We start from the raw sequence: 22022 nt of genomic DNA on the forward strand, positions 1-22022 counted from the left end.
AGAACTATAGAAACCCAGGCCTTGTTGTTTTTCAGCTCTATATTGTAGTGTTATTCAGGGAACAGTCCTGTACTTGTTTTTCTCTACAAGTTTTCTAGACAAGTTTCAAAACCATCAACAACACAGTTTAACTTGGTTATAGGTACTCTTTATTGGACAGGATACAGCCACACATTAATATTTTCTATGGACACTTGAACTACATGCTCATTAACAGGAGGTACTGTAAACTTAAATGCGATGGCAAGGAAAAAAACATGCACCACATTGTATTTTGATTGCATAAACCTTGAATTAATTCAGATAAAATATTTTGTCACCCTTGCAGGAGTCATTGATTTAACTTTACAGACTCAACTCTCAAGTCACTTTAGTTGTGATATTTTTAGACAACTGAACAGCAGTATAATACACTGAATAAGTATTTGTCAGTTCAAAAAGAAGGCACATTGCCAGACCTGACTAAAACAGTCTTGTAGAAAACAAACTACTTCAAGCAAACTGCTGTTCAGGGTGAATCTGCTTGAAACGAACTTACATGGAATAAGGAATAAATTTCAAAAAATAACAGTGCATTTTGTAAAAATCTCTCATCATTAATATTATTACTGACAACCAACCGCATCTATACCAGCAGAGCCTCTTAAGTTGTTTCATTTCTAGCTTCTTGATACTGTGTCATACAGAGTGTAATGAGTTTAAGGTCTGACCTCTTATAGACGGGAAAAAATGGAATGTTTGAAACCAGTAAAAAAAGGATTTTGGTAGCAATGTCAACAAACAAATTCTCCTAACTAATTTCCTTAAAAATGCCATAGTATCAGTTGAGAGACTTTGCTTGTTGATCGCTTTACTTCCCCTGGGTGATTATCTACCTAAAAATGACTAAACGTTTTGATCTAAGTGTGGAGTGAATGTGATGAAACCAAAACCTCACGTGTAGGAAGAACTTCCCTCTAAGACGCAATTGGTGTTAACAACAGAAATAACCAAGAAGTTAGCAATGAAATTTATGGCATTATTGCAGGCTCTACTGGCAGACTTCACAAAGCATTCCAACACTCCACCCCTTCCTTACAGAAAATTTAACAGTTTTAAACCATTCCATTCTATTAAACTTTCATTACAGTTGCACTATCAATCAAGCTTCCTTGTCTCTTTGAAATTGTGTCAAGAGATTCAATTCAAAGGTTGATGTTTTAAGATCCATGGTGAAAATAAACTGAACAGTGTATTCAGAGCCTGCTGTGTTCAAGATTTAACAACAGCCTCCACTATCTTGAGCTCGGCCACCTCCCAGAGGTACTGAAGGGTTAGATGGTGAATGTTGAGGGCCAATCTTGATTCCATTAGCCTAGGAATTAAAAGCCAATGTCAGAGTGAATATCTTTTCTGCCTTACGAGGAAAGTACAACATTCGTGTGACCAGTATGATGGTATGATGGTAAATGCAATGGAGTCTAGGTAACAAACCATTTAAATAAACTTCAACAAGAAATAAATCAATTTAAGTGTTCAACATACCGGTAACATCATACAAAATAGGTCTCACCTCATTGTTAATATCAAAAACACCCTCTTGGATTTTTTGGTAGATTTCCTTGGCTGTATTAATGAAAGCCTAACAGGTACAAAAGAAATGTAAAAAAAAGCAAAAAAAAACATTAATATCCATATTTACTTTCCCATAAAATACATGCATAATAGTCTATACATAGATGTTTTTAAATCTGCTTTCTAGTTTTAATACAATATTCCTGGACAAATCATGAATATGTCCCTCATGGTGAATCTTTATTTTTATCTCTTTGTATCACCGTTCAGTTGCATGGGAATGATTCTCATGAAAGGAAAGCAAGCTCTGCCCTCATCATGGGCATTTATTAATTTCTTCCACAAAAGCTAAAAGCTACATGAAAAGTGGGAGGCTTGCTATTCCATACCAGTACTTTGCTGGTCAGATTTGATTGAAATGAACGGAGAGGAAAGAAACCTTTTGTATTGGGGTAAGCAAGTGCACTGACAGGTTAGAAAACTATGATCGAATAATAAAATCAAATATCAGCATCTCACCTCTTCTACATTTGCTGCAGTCTTTGCAGAGGTTTCCATGAAAATGAGGCCATGCTCCCGAGCAAAAGCTTCACCCTAATGAAAAAAATAACAACAAAATCATCAAACACTGTGGGTAGGAGTCAGGTGAACAGACATAAGAGTGCCAAAGACTTGGTTATCAGAAACATTCTATTAAGCGTTCATTCAAGTAGATTCCACATTGTTATATGATTCACATGTCCAAGTTCAGCAGACTAAGGCTGTTCCATTCAAAGATAATGAGCAAGTGCTTCAGCTGAATAGACTCAAAACAAAATAAAATCTACTCAAGATTAATAAATAGTTACAGTAAAATTAACTTAAATCCCATTTTAGTAAGTCTCCAATAAAAATCAATAAGACATAAATGCCTTTTCAGAGTCTTTTGAAACAACAACAAAGGTTTGCTAATTTTAAGAAACCAATTGAGAAATAAATTTTCTCAACAATCAATGAAAACTCTTGCCCCAATAGCTATTCTTTAGGAGTACAAACTTCACGTAAAGTTTACCTCTTCTTTCTTTACATCGCGACGAGCTTCAAGATCACTATGGATGAAGAAGAAAGTCATTAACTTTATAGCGAAAAAGCATCATCAAACAGCCAGTAGCAGCAAACCTTTATACTAACAAAACCTGTAAAGTACATCATATGTTGACATTAATCCTATTAACACAAGTGACCAAGTAACTAACAAAATCTGCCAGTAACTGGTACAGCTAAAACACTGGACTATAATTATAAATTAATTATTAATTATATTTAAATAAAAATTTAACTATTTAGTATTTTGATAATCAGCTCATCGAAAATTGAAAGGTTGAAAGCAAATGGTGTAAATGCGACATTTTACGGTACATGTCCATCAATGAAACAATGAATGAAAATAATTTGACTAAAATGACTTACCTTATGTTTGCATTGCGTTATTTTGATGTCTCTGGGTTCCTGGAGGTAGTTTAGAGCCATTTAGGTGAGTTTTACTTTTTGGCGGTTTGCTTCCCCCAAAAAGAAATGAAAAGGGGGGCAACCCACTGGCTAGACTGCCCACACTCAAAGCTCCATAAATTCCACAAAAATGGTCTAATCTTTTCAAAATTGCCTCATGGCAGCCGTCGATAACTCTTCTCCCCGTTCGCTTTCTCCCAAGGTTCTAAAGTTTATCTGAACCACCTGAGAATCACTGGTTTTCCAGCTCTTGCTTTCCATTTCTGCTCCATCTCAATCTGCCATAGGGTTTGAATTTCTAGCTTAGTGACCGGGCCATCATGACAAAGTCGCCTCCAACCGCTTCAGTTGGTGGTGACTTTGTCACAAAATTCAAATCCTGTGACTAAGATAATCGGTTACGGATGGAGACAGAGCTGAAATGGAAAGCAAGAGCTGGTAAACCAGCAATTCTCGGGTGGTTAAGATAAACTTTGAAACATTGGGAGAAAGCGAATGGGAAGAAGAGTTATCAACAGCTGCCATGAGGTAATTTTGATCAGATTACACCATTTTTGTGGAATTTACAGAGCTTTGAGTGCGGGCCATAGGGTCAGTGGGTCACCCGCCTTTCATTTCTCTTTAGGGGAAGCAAACCGCCAGAAAGTAAAACTCACCAAAATGGCTCTAAACCACTTCCAGGAACCCAGAGACATCAAAATAACGCAATGCAAACATAAGGTAAGCCATTTTATTCAAATTATTTTCTACACATAGCATTTAGAGTAATTTTCGAAGCATTCTCATACATTGTCTTAAACAGCTAAAATTGTAAAGCAATCGCCAACAGCATAATGTCACATATTAATTGTATTCAACGTCTGGGCAGCCTGTGTGCAAACAGGAATTTTTGGTTGTGTGGAAAGTCCCCCTAATGAAAGAAAAGACTTATTTTTCTATTTTCTGCTAACTGCATGCTGTGCAATACATAAATGGATCTGATGTGCAAAGTGTTCTTTGAAGAAAAAGAAAAGAGTACAAAGTCATTCTCAGGGTCTCTTTTTTTCCCCAGGGAGGGAACGCAAGAAAAAGGTTGAAAAGAGTAACAAGATACTTTTCCTAAAAGTTACAGATTTTTAAACCACAAAATTGCCAAGATTATTTTTCCCACAAGCTCTGATCCTGATGGTCATATGGTCAAGATTTTAATACTAATAATTTATTTATATAGCGCTATTTCTATTGCTATCCAATAGCACCATACAATGATTTATTTTGATCACACTCCAGTGCAGGTTCAGTCCTTACCTCTTGTTTCCAATCAGCATGATGACCATGTTAGAACTAGAATGTTGCCGAGCATCTTCAAGCCATGTTGTCAGATGATTGAATGTATCTCTCCTGCAATAACAATACAATGCTTTGGCTGAGAAGTCTCCAAATTGTTTTTCTTTTTTTCGCTTTCAAAACAGGGCATGGTTTTGATTATAGCAAATGTTAATGAGTTAAATCCAGAATTTGTCTTTTACAGGTAATATAAAATTTAACACTGAAAATTTTCAACTTAAAAGTGGCCGATATGCATTATCTTGATATTCCCTGACGATGACTTGATTGCTCAAAATATTTGGTTTTGAAATCATTTTTTAAAAGATGTGTGTGAAAGGTTTTAGCCTTTCTGTTTGAAAAACTATTGTTTGCTGTTCCATTAGTGTATAAAAAGCTCTTTTGACAGATGACAACAGTCTGCCAAAATAACATCAATACATTAATCATTCATACATTGATATTTTTCCAACCATACACAATAGCAAGTCTTGTTTGAACATCAAAATTTATTGTATTAAAACAGCTGAAAAATTGTTTTCATTTTACAGAGATCACATGTCAATCTCATGAATTTCCCAGGAGTGATTCTTAGACCTGACAAACAATAAGGTTGTGTCAGATTACTGGTTGCTTAAAGGAGTCAAGTTTAGTCACAAACACTGTATGGTCCAGGAGTTTCACTGAGAGCCAAACACCAGGCAAACTGGCTGGCTGTGAACAGAGCTTTCCCAGCTGCTTTAACAATATTTTATATAGCACTGGTGCTGTCTCATGCTATTTTTATGTGACTTCCCAATTTTCTACCCAGATGTCATATCCTGATGCCCTAGTGTTGAAAACCTTATTGAAACCCCTGCTGATCAATTCCAAATTCCAGACAGTTTGGGAATTGAAGGTGATACATGGAGTTGTATGATGCCTACTTAAAATACTACTCACCTTGTGATGTCATAAACTAACAAAGCGCCTGCAGCTCCACGGTAATATGAACGTGTGATGGAACGGAAAGACTCTTGACCAGCCTATTAATACAAAATTGTGATGTCCATTCAAACGATATCTTGCTAAAGAAAACTAACTTACTACAACTTATTCTTGTAATAGTGATGTAACAATTAATCAAATTCTCAATTAACCGCGATTATGACTGTTCAGTTCGATTCACGATTCTTTGATTCCACGTTTCGATTTTGGTTCGATTTTTTGCATACCTTTCCCAGGGTTCCTCAGTGAGTTATTATATTGTTAAATCAGAATCCAGAACTCTCTAAAATATGCTTTTTTTGATTGACGAGTAAAGACGTTTGCAGTTCCTGCGCCATTTTGTGTTGCTTGGTTAAAATGTTGCCCTTCTACCACCCCTTGAGAATTTCCAAATAAGGCAAACCATATGCAACATGCTCATTGCATCCTCAAATTTAAGATTTAGGGTTGTATGTTGTTAACATTGTGTATCATATTGTAAGAATTAAAAAAAAAACATTAATATTTTACATAACTGAATTGAAAGAATCGAAATTGAAAGGCAATAATCAAAATTGAATCGAATCCCAAGGAATATGAATCGTTACACCCCTATCTTGTAACTGTAAAACAAGAAATGCAAAATTAAACAGCAACCAAAAGTATCCTGCAAAACCCTTTTTAGCCTTTAATATGTCGGTGTACTTGATTATTCCTGTTGACTCTCTCTGTCTCCGAATCATACATGCACAATGGAGGGAAGACGTATTGTAAACGCTGACTAGTAGACTATAAGGTTTTGCCTGTTGCAGAAGAGGAGGTCACCCTGATTTAAATTTTGTCCAACATCTGTGTAAAATTACAGCTTTAAAATCTTTAGATAACGCAAAGAACAATTCTCAAAATTGTTCACAACAATTTAGCTCCTTTCAACAGGACTTATTTTCTCTAAGAGTTTCTTTTTCAAATTGGAAATTCACTTTCATTAAAATTGACTATCCTGTTTTTGTAAAATTAAGTCCATGCATACAAAAAGAGTAAGAATATAATACGGTAGTCCTTTACACATGATGAACCTTCCCATTTTGAAAATGGGAGAAATAGGCTGGGACATTCCTGAAAGATCTGCAGTTTGTAAATTCAAGATATCATTCCAAAGATTTTCAACTGTAAATGCTAAGGACTGGTGATGTTCAGGGATTGAAGGAATGATACACTGTAGTTTTACTTTTTCCACGTATTTATCTACCAAACCCAATCAAGCCAGTAAATTTAGAGATAAATACATGGCAAAATGTTTGCTTGATTCTCCTTGCATATCTGCAGTCCAAACTTACACAGTCGTGTTTCTCTTATTTTGAAAGAGACCATTGCTAGATGAAGATTGCTGAAAACATGTAGCTGAATTTCAGGTCAAAATGATTTCAAGCTAGTTTAATTTGTATCTTTCTTTGCTTAAGGAATACAGTAATAAATCTGGAGAAAGGAAAACTGAAATAAAACTAGTTTAAATTCATTTTGACCTGAATAGGTACAGGTGTAAATATTCCGAGATATGATCTTCTTTTGTTCCTAGAAAACAATGAATGATTCAGGAAATAAAGATGCAGTGACTAATTGTATAAACATAACCAACAGTTAAAAGAAATTCATAATCTCCAGACCCAAACACTTTGATAAATTCATCAGAGAACCAAGATAGGTTGCACATGTTGAAATTTAGAGTATAAATAAATTCTACTAAAAGAGAAAATAACTTACTTTTAAAATGAAAATAAATAGAAATCTGATACAATTAAATCTCATGCTCTTTCCCAATTCTCTAAAGAAGAAAAACTGAAAGGAAATTGGCCTGCTGGGGATACAAGTGTTTTCCATCATTGAATTAAGAGAATGACCGGTGGGAAAAAACAATTTAATGAACTGGAAAAACGAAGGGGGAAAAAAATGACATCTACGTTGTCTTAATACAAATTGACAGGAAGAGCACGAGAACGATGTCAAACGATTACTTGCCAAACAAAAACAGAAAGAGTTTGTGAAATATATACCTCATGCCAACTCGCGTTTTTTTCGGTCGTTGAATAAGTGAATTTGATGTGGCTTTCAATCAAAAGCCAAGATTGAACCCAGATGTAGCACAGCGAAATCAAACGTTTCACACAAAGAAAATCCCGCAAGAACATGTCTTCCTTTCTCAATACCTCGATCAGCTTCTTTCAAAATTTATTTTCTTTGTAAGTTTACATGTTGTCCATTCAATAATGGTGAAAAGACTTTTTAATTTTAAATCTTACCGTATCCCAAATCTGCAGTTTTATTTGTTTGCCGTCGATAGTAATCATTCTAGCTCCAAATTCAACACCTGAACGAAATAAAGAAATAATTTAAATTACTAACACGCAGTCAAACGCGCAAAGGAGAATGTGGAAGTTTACGTGAAGATTCATCTCTCGTGGTCAATAAACTCAAATTGGATGCCGGTTGCTGCTTTCAGACATAGCGCCATTTTTCTACGCAAACTTACCTATCGTGAGGTCGTGGACAGGTTGGAAACGTTTGTCTGTAAACTGCAGTAAAAGACATGATTTTCCAACTCCTAGATCAACGAAAAACGACCAAAGCAGTCAAACATTGACAACAAATGATCTTGAAAACCACAATACGATCAATGGCGTCCATTTTTGATCTTTCAAATGGGCTCAGAATTTAACCCGTATTTCTACAAAAAGGACGGAAGGAAAACGAATCAATATCTACCCTAATATCTTACTGACCTGTATCTCCTATAATAATGTACTTAAAAAGATATGCGTAAGACATTTTAACGATTGAATCTCGAGTTTTCTTTCTTTCTCTTCCACTGTTTATGATGTCATTCCTAACTTATTTATGAGAGCGAATGCCCATGCGCGTGACGTCACATGGCATGGCCACGTAGCATCGTTCGTCTTAGGCTCTCTCAGAGCAACTTCAGATTCCAGTGAATAAATCTCCGTGTATATGTATGAAATCCAGTATTCTTCCTCAATTTTACTTGTATCATTAGTAAGTACTTTTCCCCGTGAGATTTGTCAAGTTACTATTAGTTCTCTCACTTATTAATTAATTTAATTTATACTTAAATTTACTTCCGCCCCTTTTTCACCAAATTATTCAAAATGACCACAAATCTGTTGCCTTTGTTTAAGAAATAGAAAACATGTACCGTGTTTCTATCTTAATATAAATCTACCAGCGTTCTATCACGAATGCCGTTCTCTGATTGGCTACGCTACTCACTATCTATTCTGTGATAGATATAGTGAGTAGCGTAGCAGTGTGCCCTTGTTAACAAACTGACGGCCGCTTCTTGGCGTTTTCGAAGTGTGTGTCGAGAGGATTTAGATAAAGTTCTGATCGACTGGTAGATTTACACTAAAAAAATTAGATTATTCACTCTCGATTTCCATGCGTAATAGAATCTCGCGATAGAAACCTCGAGCTCAGAATCTAATTGTTTAATAGAAACACGATTTTTAACCAATCAACGCGCGTATTTTCTTAGGGCACTTTCTAAAATCTTGTAATGTGCAGCTTGATTACATGGATAATTTGTTCTTAACTTCCACGGTCCTCCACGATTTTTATCCATTAAATTGGTAGAAAATTTTGTCGGGTGGCCTTGGTTGGAGTAGTCGCACCGTAAAGGCGCTGATGTCAAAGGCAATGTTTCGTGCTTCTGTTGCGTCGTTTCGAGATAAGACAAGTTGTACAAAAAAAGGTGTCTCCTGCCTGTGACACCTCCTGACAACTCGACTTGGTTGATTGATTGATTGATTGATTGATTGATTGATTGATTGATTGATTGATTGATTGATTGACATAATTAATAAAAGCAAAACCAGGGCAATTTTCCGCACACCTTGGGTCGATGGGGTGCGTTCCTCTAGGGGGGTCTACCGGCTGCCTATCTTATGGGCACGGGATGAAGTTTCGAGCTTCGAATTTAAGTGTTGAATTTCTTCAAGCCCTGGTTAGCTTAATTAGCAATGCCCCGATAAACACTCCGGTTAGTTTGACTAGAAGTAAGGTTTCGATGACAATTTAATAACTTCAGGTACAGCTTTAATTTATTGGCATGGTATTCAGGTAAGGGAGAAATAATATCTCAATTTTTTGGTCATAGAGGTAAAACAGAAATCGCGTCTCTCGATCTCTCTCGAAATGCTGTTTCGAAATTCAGACTAGAGTTCGAACCTCCAGCCCGACCTCACAAAATCAATGAACTCTCCTTTGGTCTCCTTTGGTACGATCCCGATCGGGATACATTTTTAGGGTGATCAAATTCATCACGTGCATCAACGAAACCCATAAATTTTCTCTGAATTTACAGTCTACTCCGGTTCGTTCCAAAGATGTGAGGGAATAACGTATGCAAGGTTTGGATCCGCTTCAAAATTTGATGTCTTTGGAACTATGGCTTTTGTGAAACCAATCAAATCAAATCAAATCTAAAACCAATCTAAAACGGCTCGCCTCGTAGCCATTGTGGGCGACATGTTTACCATGGGTTGGAATATGCGTTGAAAACAGTTGATTTTGCCTTCGATTGCTTGAACTAAAACAGAATACTCTGATTCTTCCATACGAAAAACGAATTTCTGTAGGAACTTGCAGTCGTACCCATTTCCCTTCCACGGTCATTCTGGAAGGTCTAGGTAGTATTCGATGTGGAAGACATTTAGTAATAGGTCCGGTAGTACATTTGTCTGCGCGAAAACGAGTCCGCGAACCAAACCATTATAACAGCACGTTCGTTCTCAAGCAGATCGAACTTATTTTCGTGTAACAAGTTTTGCCCGAGGACTCGCTTTGAAACAGAGGCAAATGGCTACTCGAACATAGCCTATAATGTGATCGTTGTGAAGATCTTCAAAACGAGAACACCAAACAAACAAACAAAAGAAAACAAGACTTCAGCCAAGACTCGTTAAGAGACACCAGAGCAGCAGAGATTTATTAAAAATATTTGTAAAAATTTTCATTCAAATTAATAAATACAGTCCATTAAATACAGACAAGTTTATATCAAAATTAACTCAGTCAATTCGAGATTCATTTCATATCACAAGAATAAATACACAGTCATAGCAAAAAGTGGCCTACAATGTACTGACTCCAGAAACATTCCCCTTAAGATCTAACTCCTTCTACACTAGTAACAGGCCACAATACGAAGACAAGAAGTTTGTAAATCTACGCCTCTTACACATTTCCCCCATTTGTAAGCTGTCCCTTGAATCAATCTCCTAGCAGAAACGATTCTACACTCCACACTGAAACCGCCTCGAGATTAACCAAGCGATACACAATGACACCTCTGTAAAAAGAGTTTCGTCCTCAAACGTTGGCTTATTAGTTGGGGAAGCGTGAAGGAAGCTGCCTAAAAATCAATAGCTCCCAGGAGTCATATATACAAAGTATAATTAACATAATGAAACCCTGTTCCTAGAGAAGACGGCAAGGGGTGCAAACAAAAAAAGCCTGATATATTGGAGGCACACACCCACTAATGTATAACTGTAAGTAATTAACACTCAGAGCACCCCAAGAAAAAGAAAAAAAACGAAAAGAAAACGAACGACTGTGCATTTTCCCAGCGACAAAAAGGTTAACCTGATATTTACTGCATTTGTAAGACATTATAAGTACGGTTGATGCAGCTTCGAGGAGATTCATAATAATAAATAAGTTTCTGTTGTCCTCAATGATAGCTTGATTGAATTGAATTGATTGTTTCAGAATGTTTACCAGGAGCAGACGTGTCGATAAAAAGGTACAAAACGTTGTCTAGAAGTTTGTGCAAATATTCTGATCACAAAATAAATAGCAGGTCTGCTGCAATATATTAATTTTTGCACCAATGGCAGAATCTTCGAGTCTTCGATTATTTTTTTCTTTCACTGTAGACGAGGAGACCAATAAACTGATGTCCGGTTTTATAGAACAAAGGATTGTCATTATAAAAATTATTGTCTAAGTCGATTCAATGTACAATGCCCAAAGGCGTAGCAAGTTTGTATATTATATATTTATATAAATCATGCATATGTATATAAGAATAAGTATATGGATTAGAAAGCCCTCTCTTGACCAAGAATCCAAAACAAAAAACAAACAAACAAACAAACAAACAAGCAAAGAAAAGCGAATGCACTGAAGGTAGATAATAATTTCTGCAAATATTGCATCAGGAAGGATCTCCGAAAAAAAAAAGAGAAGCCGTTTCAGTTTTGGATTCAGAATTCAACAATTCTCGACGGCTTCTCTCTATCGAGTTGGCCATAAACGCAAATTTCTTGGTTTTTAGTGCAGTTATTTGACAGCAAACGATAGTCACGTACAATATTCGAGTGTAAAAAGCTCCAAAACCAGCCCATGCTTAAAAACAAAACAAATGTTTAGCTGAATTTATGCAAGAGAGCTTTGTCTATCGTCCACTAGTGACTACATATACCGACACTTTACTAAAGATATAAATGCATTCCCCTTTACTACCGCTAGTATTTTAAGCAAATTTAAGAAATAGCTTAAGTCAATATTAAGGTTAGGCTCTCAATCTCTATTATCTAACCATTGGCTTAGCCTTTGAATATGTTAAACTGCTGGCAAGAGCTACTCAAGTATCTTGCCATCAGCAATCATTGTCTGGACTGCCTTGCGATGAAATATCACTCCCAATACTCGAAGAACCATGGCTTGCGCTGTCTGGTAAGAAATCGCCTTTAGACGACAGGGGCGACGACGCAAGATTACCATTGTTCAAAAGTGGAAACGAAAAAGCATTTGATGCCATAGCAGGTGCGTAACCCTGCAGTCCATTCCCAGGCTGCTGTCCCGCATACAGTGACGAATAAGAGTTATTGAACATGACCTGTGAAGCGGACGGGTTAGGGCTGACTGGTGATTGTGCCGGTTTTGACGAAGCATTCTCGCCGAACGAAGTGGTTCCCTGGGAATTTGCTGGCATGCCCATTCCATACGACGCGTAATAAGGCATGTGACCAAATGGGCCAAAAGGCATGGCATGCGGAAAATTCCCAAACTGGGACGAGTCATATGAGAACGAAGCCCGGGTGGGTTCACTGTGAGTGCTGGAGGTAGCGGTTGATGTCAATGACGTCGAGAGTGATGATGAATCAAACTGAGACTTAGACACCGCAGTACCATAATTCATCTCATTGTACGATCCGTATAAATGGTGTGAAGTTTGTGGTCCAGCAGCTGTGGGCGTGGTAGGATTCGACTGTTTTGCACCGTGAGACAGTCTGCTCACCAGGGAAGGGGGTAAAATACCCTGAAATGAACAATGAGTACAATGCAATACCGTCAAACGGGTCCAGTTTACCACATCGATTCACTTTCACTTCACGGAGGTTGAAGTTACTTGTCTGCTTTGCCGTGTTTCTGTGTACAAGTCTACGACTGTGTTATTTTTTAAAATAATTTATAGAGGAACATTACACCTCTCCAAGGAAAGTGTCCCTTGAAGCTTGAACTATCACATGGCCACGTTACGGTTTACGCATCTTGAAAAGTTTAGCCTACTTTTTTTTTTCTCAAATTCGTCGTTTGTAATCCGCGTGAATCTTCTCCATCCTTAACCATGTTTGTTCCTTTACGTTGTGTTATTGTCCCTTCGGTGTTTTTCAATCTTAGTAAACCACTATTTCCATTTTTTTTTTCAATTAAAGGTTATTTTGTTGGTGGCCAAAATACCGTGACTGAGCTCCAAATGTTATTACACGTTTTCCCGAACCTACAGTTAACATACCTTGCTACGGACAAATGCTGTAGACTCTTCAGCGACATCATAACTGCTGTTTTGCTGGAGCCAGTCCACAAGATTAGAAAGCGTTGGTGCTACATTTCCTACCAACTAAAAGGAAAAACAATTTATCATCATGAGAGTGTCTTTTGTCCGACTCTAATGAGAATAACCCACGCTTGAGGACTGATAGGGTCACGGAGAAAAACAAGAAAAACACAGAAATATACAAACCTTTCTTCCCGTTTCTCTATCAATAACGGCAACATGTTCCTCTTGTCCACTTGTGCCACGTGACTCCCCTTCCATTCTTGAATTCTTGAACTAAACACGAAAAAAGAAGTTCTTAGTAGAACTGGTTAAAGCTCTTGAAAATTACAAGCGAACATACAGGTTTGTGGATTTCTCAGCCTAAAACTTTTTATTTTGTGTACAAAAATTAGCAACTTACTGCAACACGCCAAGCTGCAAGGGAAGCAGTGATTTTTGACAGAATAAAAAGGAAGACTTAGCTCGCAATCAACGTCACATCAACAAGCAGATTGAACCATCATTTGAGTTAACAACGAATGGCAGACACAAGTAGAAATTAGTATTAAACAAAAATTAAGCACTTGTTGAAAGAGCTGCGTGTGTCTTTATTGACGAGGTGAAAATCAAGACTTCACACAACCTTAACACAGATAAACCTACTTCATCTGAAAAAGCTGGAAAAGCAGGATTTGTTCCACTTTCATGGGGTGACTTTGCAAGGACAGTTCTCGCATGACCAGCAGACACTTCTTCTATCACAGGCACCTGATTCACACCTCCCTCCATTCTATTTGGAAGAGAAAAGCCAGTCCATTCCAGGGCAGCCCCATCAGATGGAACCACTGCACCACCAGTGTCAGCCAATCTGCCCGCAGATCCGAGCTCATCGGTTTTAGGTTTCCTCCCTCGCTTCTTCCCAGAAGGTGGCTTTTCGGGCTTTTCGCCTTTTTCTTTTTTCGACACTCTCTTCTTCCTCGGAGGTTTCATGCCCATGGCAGGATCCCATCTGAAGTCATGACCTGGTACTTCCATGTTCATCATGGCTTCATTCCATTCTCCATCAACTCGGGCAAGCATTTTTCGGTGACCTACGAAAATCCACATATAATTAATACAAATGAAATAAAAGATTTCCAAACCAATGTGCAAGCTTACGTCATGTCGAGTACAGAACAAGGAGAGTACTTCTTAACTCCCTCTAAATTCTTTAAGTCAATTCTTACCTGGTTCTTTGTGAACTGACCCTCCATCTTCTGCAAGACCTTCACCCATCTCTGTAGCAAAAACCAAAAGAAATAGTTTAGTTCCTGGATGCGTCACGTATATGTAAGTGGTAATATAACAGCTACATGTATGTTGGTTCAATAATGGTCTTGGTAGTTATCCCTTACTAGATTGTACAAGTAGCTATGTTGAAGAAATGGCGAAAATTTTATCACCCCTTGGGTAAAACGACGAAATGTTCTTTTCCGGCACGTACCTGCATCTTTCTTTCTCTTCCGTCTGTTCTTCTTGAAAGTAAGCTTTAAACCATCAAGCTGAAAAAAAAAACAAAAAACAAAAAAAACAGCATAAGTAAGTCAAGGGATGAAGTAATTTTATTGGTCATGAAGGTTACCTCACCAATAGGATGAACAAAAACTAACATCTTTATCCTCGCAGGTTGTCGAGGAGTGTAGTCAGAATGTTCTCGAAAGAGAAAAACCAATAGTCTATTTAAGCAATAGACCACTCTTTCTATAGGTTTACTGGCGCAATAAACCACTTGGGATGTTGGGAGAACACGAGAAAAGCTTGTTAATGCACTTTCGCGATCAAGTTGCTTGTTCTCATCAAATTCATGAGATGACAAACCAATCACAGCGACTGAAAGAATGAAAGCACAGACTCCGCCCCGGACACGAAATCGGCCGAGAAAAGCGACGAAAAAGCATTCTGACGGGGAAATGCAGGGATTCCTAGGTGGAATCGGTCATCACGAGAGTAAAAGGCTGTACGAAAAGTGTGCAAGTAGTCCAAACTTCATGTCGGCTTGGCGAAGTGATTCAACGCAGTGTTTAACGGTAACTTTCAAAAGTTTTGCGAATGGAATAAAGGTTAGTAACAGAAACGCTGCTTCCAAATGAAGTCCGTGTTTCTCTCTGTATTTTGCTAAATGAAAACTATTGCTTGAAAGCAAAGCTTATGGAAATCAAATTCATTTATCGTGTTACGCATGCATGCACTGAGTTTAAACTCAAAATTTCTGATAGAAAGAAATCTTTTCCCTGCTTTTTTGACAACCCAAATTGATCGGTCAAGCCCAGCTGACTTCGTCCTCCACAGACCGTGGAAAGCACCGAAATAAGCGTTTAAAACGTCCTTAAACTCAATCTCAAGCGTAACCGGAGTCGGCGTAAAAGTTTTTCCGTAGAAAAAATGATAAAGCTTCATATGACGACCAACTTCTGGTCCTGTTTTTCCTTGAAAATTTCCATGTATATGTTGAATGAAAAGATGGTCGTGTTATTGATATCTCAGCCAGTGAAAGGCAAAACTGTTTATTACATTTGTTATCGCTAGAGTTCCGAGTTCTCAGTTTCCGCCTAGAGCGCCTAGAGCTGCCACAGATCGGGAACCGTGGTTTACCGGTACAATAGAACATAGGTTTAGGGACTCTATTGACCAATCAGAGCGTGCGTAGTATCTCAGTTATTTGATAAATAGCTATATCCCGTACAGCATTCTGGTTATTTTTCGAGACAATTTATGATACACCTGCCATTACTAGTAACGAAATGGTCTTAAACCCCATACAGTGTACAGCATTGAACGTATTTTCAGTCTGTTTCCATAGGTAAATTATACACTGGACAAGATATAGAGCAGTTGCAGTTCACGTATTCTTCCGATAGTTATAAAAACCTAAATGCAACAGTAAAACCATCAACTTGTTACATCCGTACAGTGAAACTGTAACAAAGGCCTAACTGTCCAAGGAGGTTCTTGATACAAATAAAAACTTACCCTTTTGAGTTTAAAGGCCTTGGACGGATCCTCAGGTTGTCCATCTTCGCCAACAGCAAAGCCAGGTGGTAATGAACCCATATCAACATCTCCAAGACCTGGATAGCCTCCAGATAATGGCGAATTGGCTGCCAGCTGATTCTGAAGTAAGGCATCTGCCACCTTGCTTACAATTGGCCATTCTCCCTTCAATACACACTCACAGAGTTGATCCAAACGTTGGATGACAACTTTGTCCTGTAAAAAGACAATGAAGTGTTTATTATTTAGTGGAGAATGATCAGTCCCTTGGTTACCACGGTTCTGAAGTTTAGCTTCTCCTAGTACCACCGGCATTATGGATAAATTCAAGCCCCTACTATCCAAGAAAAAATTCAACCTAACAGCTAATTTCTCTTTATAGTGACAGGGTTGTCAAAAAAGCCAGTTGTCCTTGAATAAACAAAACCACTTGAATAAACAAAAAAATAACATCGATCTTAGCATATTCACACACTGTTAACCCCTCCAAACTAACATTATGGACAAAGTTATTAGTCACTGGTTTCTCAAGACACTGTTGGGCTGCATTGGTAGGCAAGCGAAATACTTAAATGTAGCTTTTATAAACTTGAAGCTCAAAACAGTAAATTAACCACAACAGCAAGCTCTGAAGTGCTAGCCCTTCCTCAGAGCGCCGTGAATTAAAAAGGGACCAAGTGTACTCTCTCAAACTGACATCGGTTGCATTTTTTATTTAATTTCTAAGAGCACTACATACCTTGGGCCACCTCACAGAGAAAATGGAAGCCTCACTTGACTGGCTCTCCTGGTTGAAGCTCAGTTGCGAGTCCTCATCTTGGTTCATCGCTGGATTGAGGTGAGCAGGAATGGGAGTGCTGTGCCTACTGGTATCTTCCATATCCTCAGTCTTGGGGTCCGCAGCTGCTCCTGCTGCACCTAGACCAGTGTCTTCTTTAACAATACTCTGATCCTGAGCGGGAGGGACCATATCAGCACCTGGAGATCCAGATCTGTATGTCTCACTCAATGGAGTTTGTACCTCTGTTTTCACTGATGTCAAGGTTGGTGCCACTGGTGTGGCGGATGGTACTGTTGTTGTCCGTTCACCTAGTGATGGTGAAGCTGGGCCATCGACTTCTGGCACCTTATCCATGTTGGGTAGTTGCTGAGAAAAACTTTTGATGGCTTCTTCTCCTTGTCTATCTTCATGATCATTGTTCAGAGGGGAGAAGCCATCAAATGGAACTGATGATTCTGTCTTGATACTTCCCGCAGGAGAGGACATCTTTTCGTCGCCAAGAGCTGAAAAAGCAATGCAATTACAATTGCTTAACTATAGTTAAGAAGTGTAGCAATTTTATCTTTTACATGCATAACAATATTCTAAGGGTTGAGTCCAGTTCTACAGAAACAAAGAATATCTGTCACCACAATGAACACTATCAGAAAATTTCATTCTTTGCGAGGATGGTTGAGAAACGAGCCAAGATACTGCAAAACACACGTACATAGGCATTAACCTAGACACTTAACCAGTGTTTGATTCCAGTCTCATAGCAGCAGCAAATAGAGGGAACTAAATCACATATTTCCACTTTCTATACCTTTATTCATGAGTGTGCTTCCAGGATTTGATGGCATCTTTGATATAACTTCCAGAAATGAAAGCTCAGGATCACTAAGAAGATTGAAATCTGTTCTGCTGATGCCATGTCTACAAGAATAATCAAAATTAGTATCAGCTGGAGAACAGTACACTGATCATTGAACAAACTTGTCTACTGCAACAGGCATCCTTAAGTTCAACAAACAACAACAGCAGAAATGCAAGTCTTTTTACTGAATGGTGCTTTAACAGCAATTTTGAGAGGCTGAGCCAGAGAATCAAGACAAGGCTAATCAAAAGCTGAAGGGCACAAGCCAAAGCAGTAGTATCCTATGCTCTCGCAGTACCTTTCACTACCTACATGTAAGTTGTACAAATGGGGCTGTATAAGTTAGGGGCAACCTGGGGTTGACTAGCAGTCTTCTAGAGGAGACATTACAGTTGCTTTATGCTACAAAAACTACAGATCAGGTGCCCTCGGCCCTAGACTTATGATAAGCAAAAACAAAATTATCAAAAGTTCACGTGTTGCCCAGCAACCTTACTTCCTGAACTGTTTTAGAAAAATACCTACTTGGAAAAGCAGCAGTGACAATACATGTAAGCTTAAGTCAAGAAAACAAATCATTGTTAATTTTGCTTACTTGGTCACACCAATAAGCAAGTCCTTGTCGTGCTTCCCACACTGCCACCAGTCAGGAAAGCTGGGAGATGGCTGGGCCAGTTGAAGGCGTTCATCCAACTTCTCATGAGGTAAAACCTGTGGACATTTTTAGCCAAGACTTGAGAGTGTATTTGATTGGGTAACAATGCTTTGAAGACAGTTAAATTGTTCCTAATGTAGTTAATCAATTCTTGAAACTGAACTGGGATAAAGTGTTCAGAGGTTAATGGTAACTGTACTGCCAAAACTATTGTTCTTAACTTTGTGGTTTTGTTCAATGTTATGAATATAAAATACCGGTACTCTACCTCTTCTCGAATCTTTGATAACAGCTGTATCCTGTAAAGACTTCTACTGGCTCGTTCCTCTGAAATAGCTTCCACACTTGTACCTGTAATTAAATTTAGTTCGGATCTTGTTAGCCTCTAACTAGCCAGTCACAAGCTTTAATATTTTAACACCTTACACAGCCTCATTTACAACAGAAGCATTCATCAAACTTTTCAGGATGTGAACAGCAACTTATTTTAATCACAGGCTCTAAACCCAAAAATTAATTAAAACTACAAGTCTGCTCCACCTTCAGGCAAAAAAAAAGGGCTTTTACCAAACACATTCTTAGCAAGCCATTACATGATGCAGTACATGTACAAACCTCGTCCAGCATCATCTTCAGTGGCTTGGCCACAAACTCTCCTACACATGGCCATGAAGTCAATATAGTATGCAGTCAATCTCTCGTCATTCTTCTTGTCCAGTCGTGCTAGGCGTCTGAGGGAAAAACCAAGTAAAGCAATGAACATTTTAAACTAATACTCAAGAAGGGTCACTTTATGTCTTTACAAGGATGGAAGTTCTATACAAAGATGGTTCATGGGACTCACCTATTTCTAACCGAAACAAAGCCAGGATACAATAATATTCTGAGTGACAGGAAAGGTCATCAATCAGCGTAAGGGTACACTGTATTTCTTGGTTTAATTTTCAACCTGTCACACTGCATGGCAAACAGGAATGAAAAGCAACCCGACATAGAAGGAGAATGAGGGTACCACTTGGAAGCTAAAATTTTGTTAACAACCTGCATTTCAAAAGCTTGTCATTCAGATTAACCACTAATCTTAATTAGCAGCTTTCACTGGCAACGATAACTTAACTATTAACAAATCTACAGCACTGCTGTCCCTTAGTCTACCATATCTTGGGTCTCCTCACAGTCTCATTGTAGGTAAGGTGATGTCATCACTCCATTCAGGATGTGAACAGCAAAAATTTTAATCACTGACTGTGACAGAGGGACATGCGTAAGGTAGGATAATCAGGGTTGTCACAAACTTTTGGAGAAGGTAGCTTTATTACTGGAGTTGGTGGGCAATTTTGACATCTGCTTCTAAAGAACCAGACAAACAGCCTAGCAGAGTAACCAGCTAAGATCATAAAGTAGACAGTAATACTTGCCAGCAAGCCAGCTACTTTTGACAACCCTGACACTATGTTGCTATTACCAAACTCACCTGAATCGTGACCAGTCGTAGGTACCGTCTTTCTTATTGTACTCCACACCAAAAGTGGAGACTGTGCGGTAGAAATCCACTTCTTCACGCTTGGACCACCTGTTAGAGAAGAACATTTCAGTTAAATTCAGCAACAATCGTTAAATTAGTGTTAGCTCTGGGTTCTACAAAACCATCTATCACAGTCTGCCTCCTCTCCTTGCATGCACTTGTCACAATAGTCATAGTAACTTTTTTCTCAGACAATTCTGTTCAAGGGGGAAAGGTGCAATGAGGTTTCCCCTATGTAAAGCACCAACCAATGAGACAAGGCCAGACCACAACACCAGGAACTCCGTGCCCTACAGACAATGCCAGCAAAAAGTAATTTTGCCAAGCTGAGATACCATAGAGTAAAGGGATGTAAGGTAAGCAAATACAATTTCTGTAGCGCAACTCAGGTTGTCCAAATAGAGGCACTTCAGTAAATAATGGGGACAAGCAAAAACTCACTTTTGGGCCATTTCTGCTTTCTTCAGTTCTTTCTGTCTGACTGCTTCTTCAAACCTCTCCTTTCTTTCTCTTTCCTGTGTGTCAATTAGAAACAGTCAATACTATGACATGACGGTGTATCTTTAATTTCCAAACAGATTATGACCTAAGACTTTACGTCAAGCAATTAAGTTTCCTTTTGTAGCAGTTACTTTCAGAAGTTGCTAAAGAATACACTGCAAGGTTCTGTGTGTCTCCTCCATTCAATTTTGCATTATCACTGTTCACAGGAAAAGAAAGGGTTTGAAATTATACACTCACCTTTTCTGCAGCTGCTTTCTTTAGTTCCTGTTTCTTCACTACTCTTTGATACCCAGCAATGATTCTTCGGAGCCTTGTGTTCAAATCTGATGGTGTAGGCCACCTTAGACTTGATGTGCCCCTTGCTTCCCCTCCCACTGCTACAAAGAAAAAGAAACAACTCTCTCAAGATCAAGATAAATACACTCCAGAGTAGATTTTCTTTTTTGTCAAACTTGTTAACCAGGTAACATCAGTCTATTTCTTTAACAACTCGACAACAAGCAGGAAGGAGTAAACCCTTACCTTCATAACTCTTGTCTGATTTCCGAGGTGTACCAGGCGAAGATACAGCAGACACAGTGTCCTGAAATGAGTTTGGCTACTAATTACAGATGTTCTTTACATTGCATATCAGAGTCCCTGCCATTATCTAGCCGTCTGATAACATGAATGGAATTTACAACAATAACTACAAAGTATTTTCTACTTCTGCATACAGCACACTTGCCCTTCCTCAGTTAGAAATGGTAGACTACTTGGTGCAATGCCAAATGGTTAACACCACCAGTGTAAGTTTTCAAACCCAGGATAACAGAGAAGTGAACCACCACCCCTGCCATTTTAGGAGAAAGAGTTTGAGTCTCCTCCTTTTCTGAAGAAAGAGAGCAAAAGATCTCCTACATTTTTAGTCAACTTCAGGGTTGTGAAACTACAGATATCGGCCAGCTTGTCCCTACAAAATCAATCATCACCACAACAGCTACTGCCATACAATAAACTACCTGCCGCAGTTGCCCATGTGTGTTCTGCTTCTGTTGTTAAACAGGTTCCACTATTGAGAAAACTCAGAGTTACCTTATCGTCTTCGTCATCCATGTCCTCGTCTTTCTGGGACATACTGGCTGGTTGTTGATAGTCTGGATCATCATTAGCATCATCATCATATCTAAACAAAGACAACAATATTTTCTACTACAACATACACCACTTTTAGAACCAGACATAAAAAAGGCCAGAACAGCTTTGTAAAGAGCATCCTTGATCAGTTGAGAAATTGTCCTCCTGTGTTTCAGTAGTCTAACATGTTTCAGCATCATTTCAAGGATGTTAGCTAACAAGTTTCCCCTTAGTAGTAAATGCTGCAGATTTCACTGCAAGACTGCAATATTACTGAGATTAGCAAAAGGTTTCAGTTTAGTTTATTCATGAAACTAAGATACAGTTCTATTCCTCAAGTCAGCTGTCTTATAATTCTCTCACTCTGTACTAACTACTACTTAAACTGGGGTATCTAAAAGA

At 38.3% G+C, this 22022-nt stretch overlaps 2 protein-coding genes across 4 annotated transcripts in view; both read right to left on the reverse strand.

Moving 5' to 3' along the window:
* Positions 1-134: 134 nt before the first annotated feature.
* LOC145465710 (ras-related protein Rab-2) lies at positions 135-8214 on the reverse strand. Its single transcript, XM_081449482.1, has 9 exons — positions 8091-8214; positions 7841-7912; positions 7611-7678; positions 5290-5372; positions 4330-4422; positions 2606-2642; positions 2074-2148; positions 1553-1621; positions 135-1354 (listed from the first exon to the last, which is right to left on the reverse strand). The coding sequence occupies exons 1-9, from the start codon at positions 8134-8136 to the stop codon at positions 1259-1261; spliced, it is 639 nt and encodes a 212-aa protein (XP_081305608.1). The 5' UTR covers positions 8137-8214; the 3' UTR covers positions 135-1258.
* A 2071-nt stretch (positions 8215-10285) lies between these two features.
* LOC145466299 (ATP-dependent chromatin remodeler CHD8-like) overlaps positions 10286-22022 on the reverse strand; it is a 33500-nt gene continuing 21763 nt past the window's right edge. For all 3 annotated transcript variants that reach the window (XM_081450003.1, XM_081450005.1, XM_081450004.1), the window contains 17 exons: positions 21579-21669; positions 21027-21087; positions 20742-20881; positions 20442-20515; positions 19950-20048; positions 19091-19206; positions 18744-18826; positions 18416-18531; positions 17770-17879; positions 16923-17467; positions 16163-16399; positions 14637-14694; positions 14380-14430; positions 13817-14244; positions 13358-13447; positions 13130-13234; positions 10286-12652 (listed from right to left, as the gene is read on the reverse strand). In XM_081450003.1, coding sequence (XP_081306129.1) covers positions 11990-12652; positions 13130-13234; positions 13358-13447; positions 13817-14244; positions 14380-14430; positions 14637-14694; positions 16163-16399; positions 16923-17467; positions 17770-17879; positions 18416-18531; positions 18744-18826; positions 19091-19206; positions 19950-20048; positions 20442-20515; positions 20742-20881; positions 21027-21087; positions 21579-21669 — 3067 coding nt within the window. In that variant the 3' untranslated portion in view covers positions 10286-11989. The remainder of the gene's footprint in view (positions 12653-13129; positions 13235-13357; positions 13448-13816; positions 14245-14379; positions 14431-14636; positions 14695-16162; positions 16400-16922; positions 17468-17769; positions 17880-18415; positions 18532-18743; positions 18827-19090; positions 19207-19949; positions 20049-20441; positions 20516-20741; positions 20882-21026; positions 21088-21578; positions 21670-22022) is intronic.

This window comes from Orbicella franksi, chromosome 13 (genome assembly GCF_964199315.1).
Source record: "Orbicella franksi chromosome 13, jaOrbFran1.1, whole genome shotgun sequence".
Classification (NCBI taxonomy): domain Eukaryota; kingdom Metazoa; phylum Cnidaria; class Anthozoa; order Scleractinia; family Merulinidae; genus Orbicella; species Orbicella franksi.

Excerpts from the sequence above, each read along its gene's own strand:
- LOC145465710 (XM_081449482.1), bottom strand. The coding sequence starts at position 8,136 with ATGTCTTACGCATATCTTTTTAAGTACATTATTATAGGAGATACAG. Across the intron at positions 7,679-7,840 it reads TGTCCACGACCTCACGATAG|GTGTTGAATTTGGAGCTAGA; the intron begins GTAAGTTTGCGT and ends TATTTCGTTCAG. Across the intron at positions 1,355-1,552 it reads TTTTTGATATTAACAATGAG|GCTAATGGAATCAAGATTGG; the intron begins GTGAGACCTATT and ends TTTAATTCCTAG.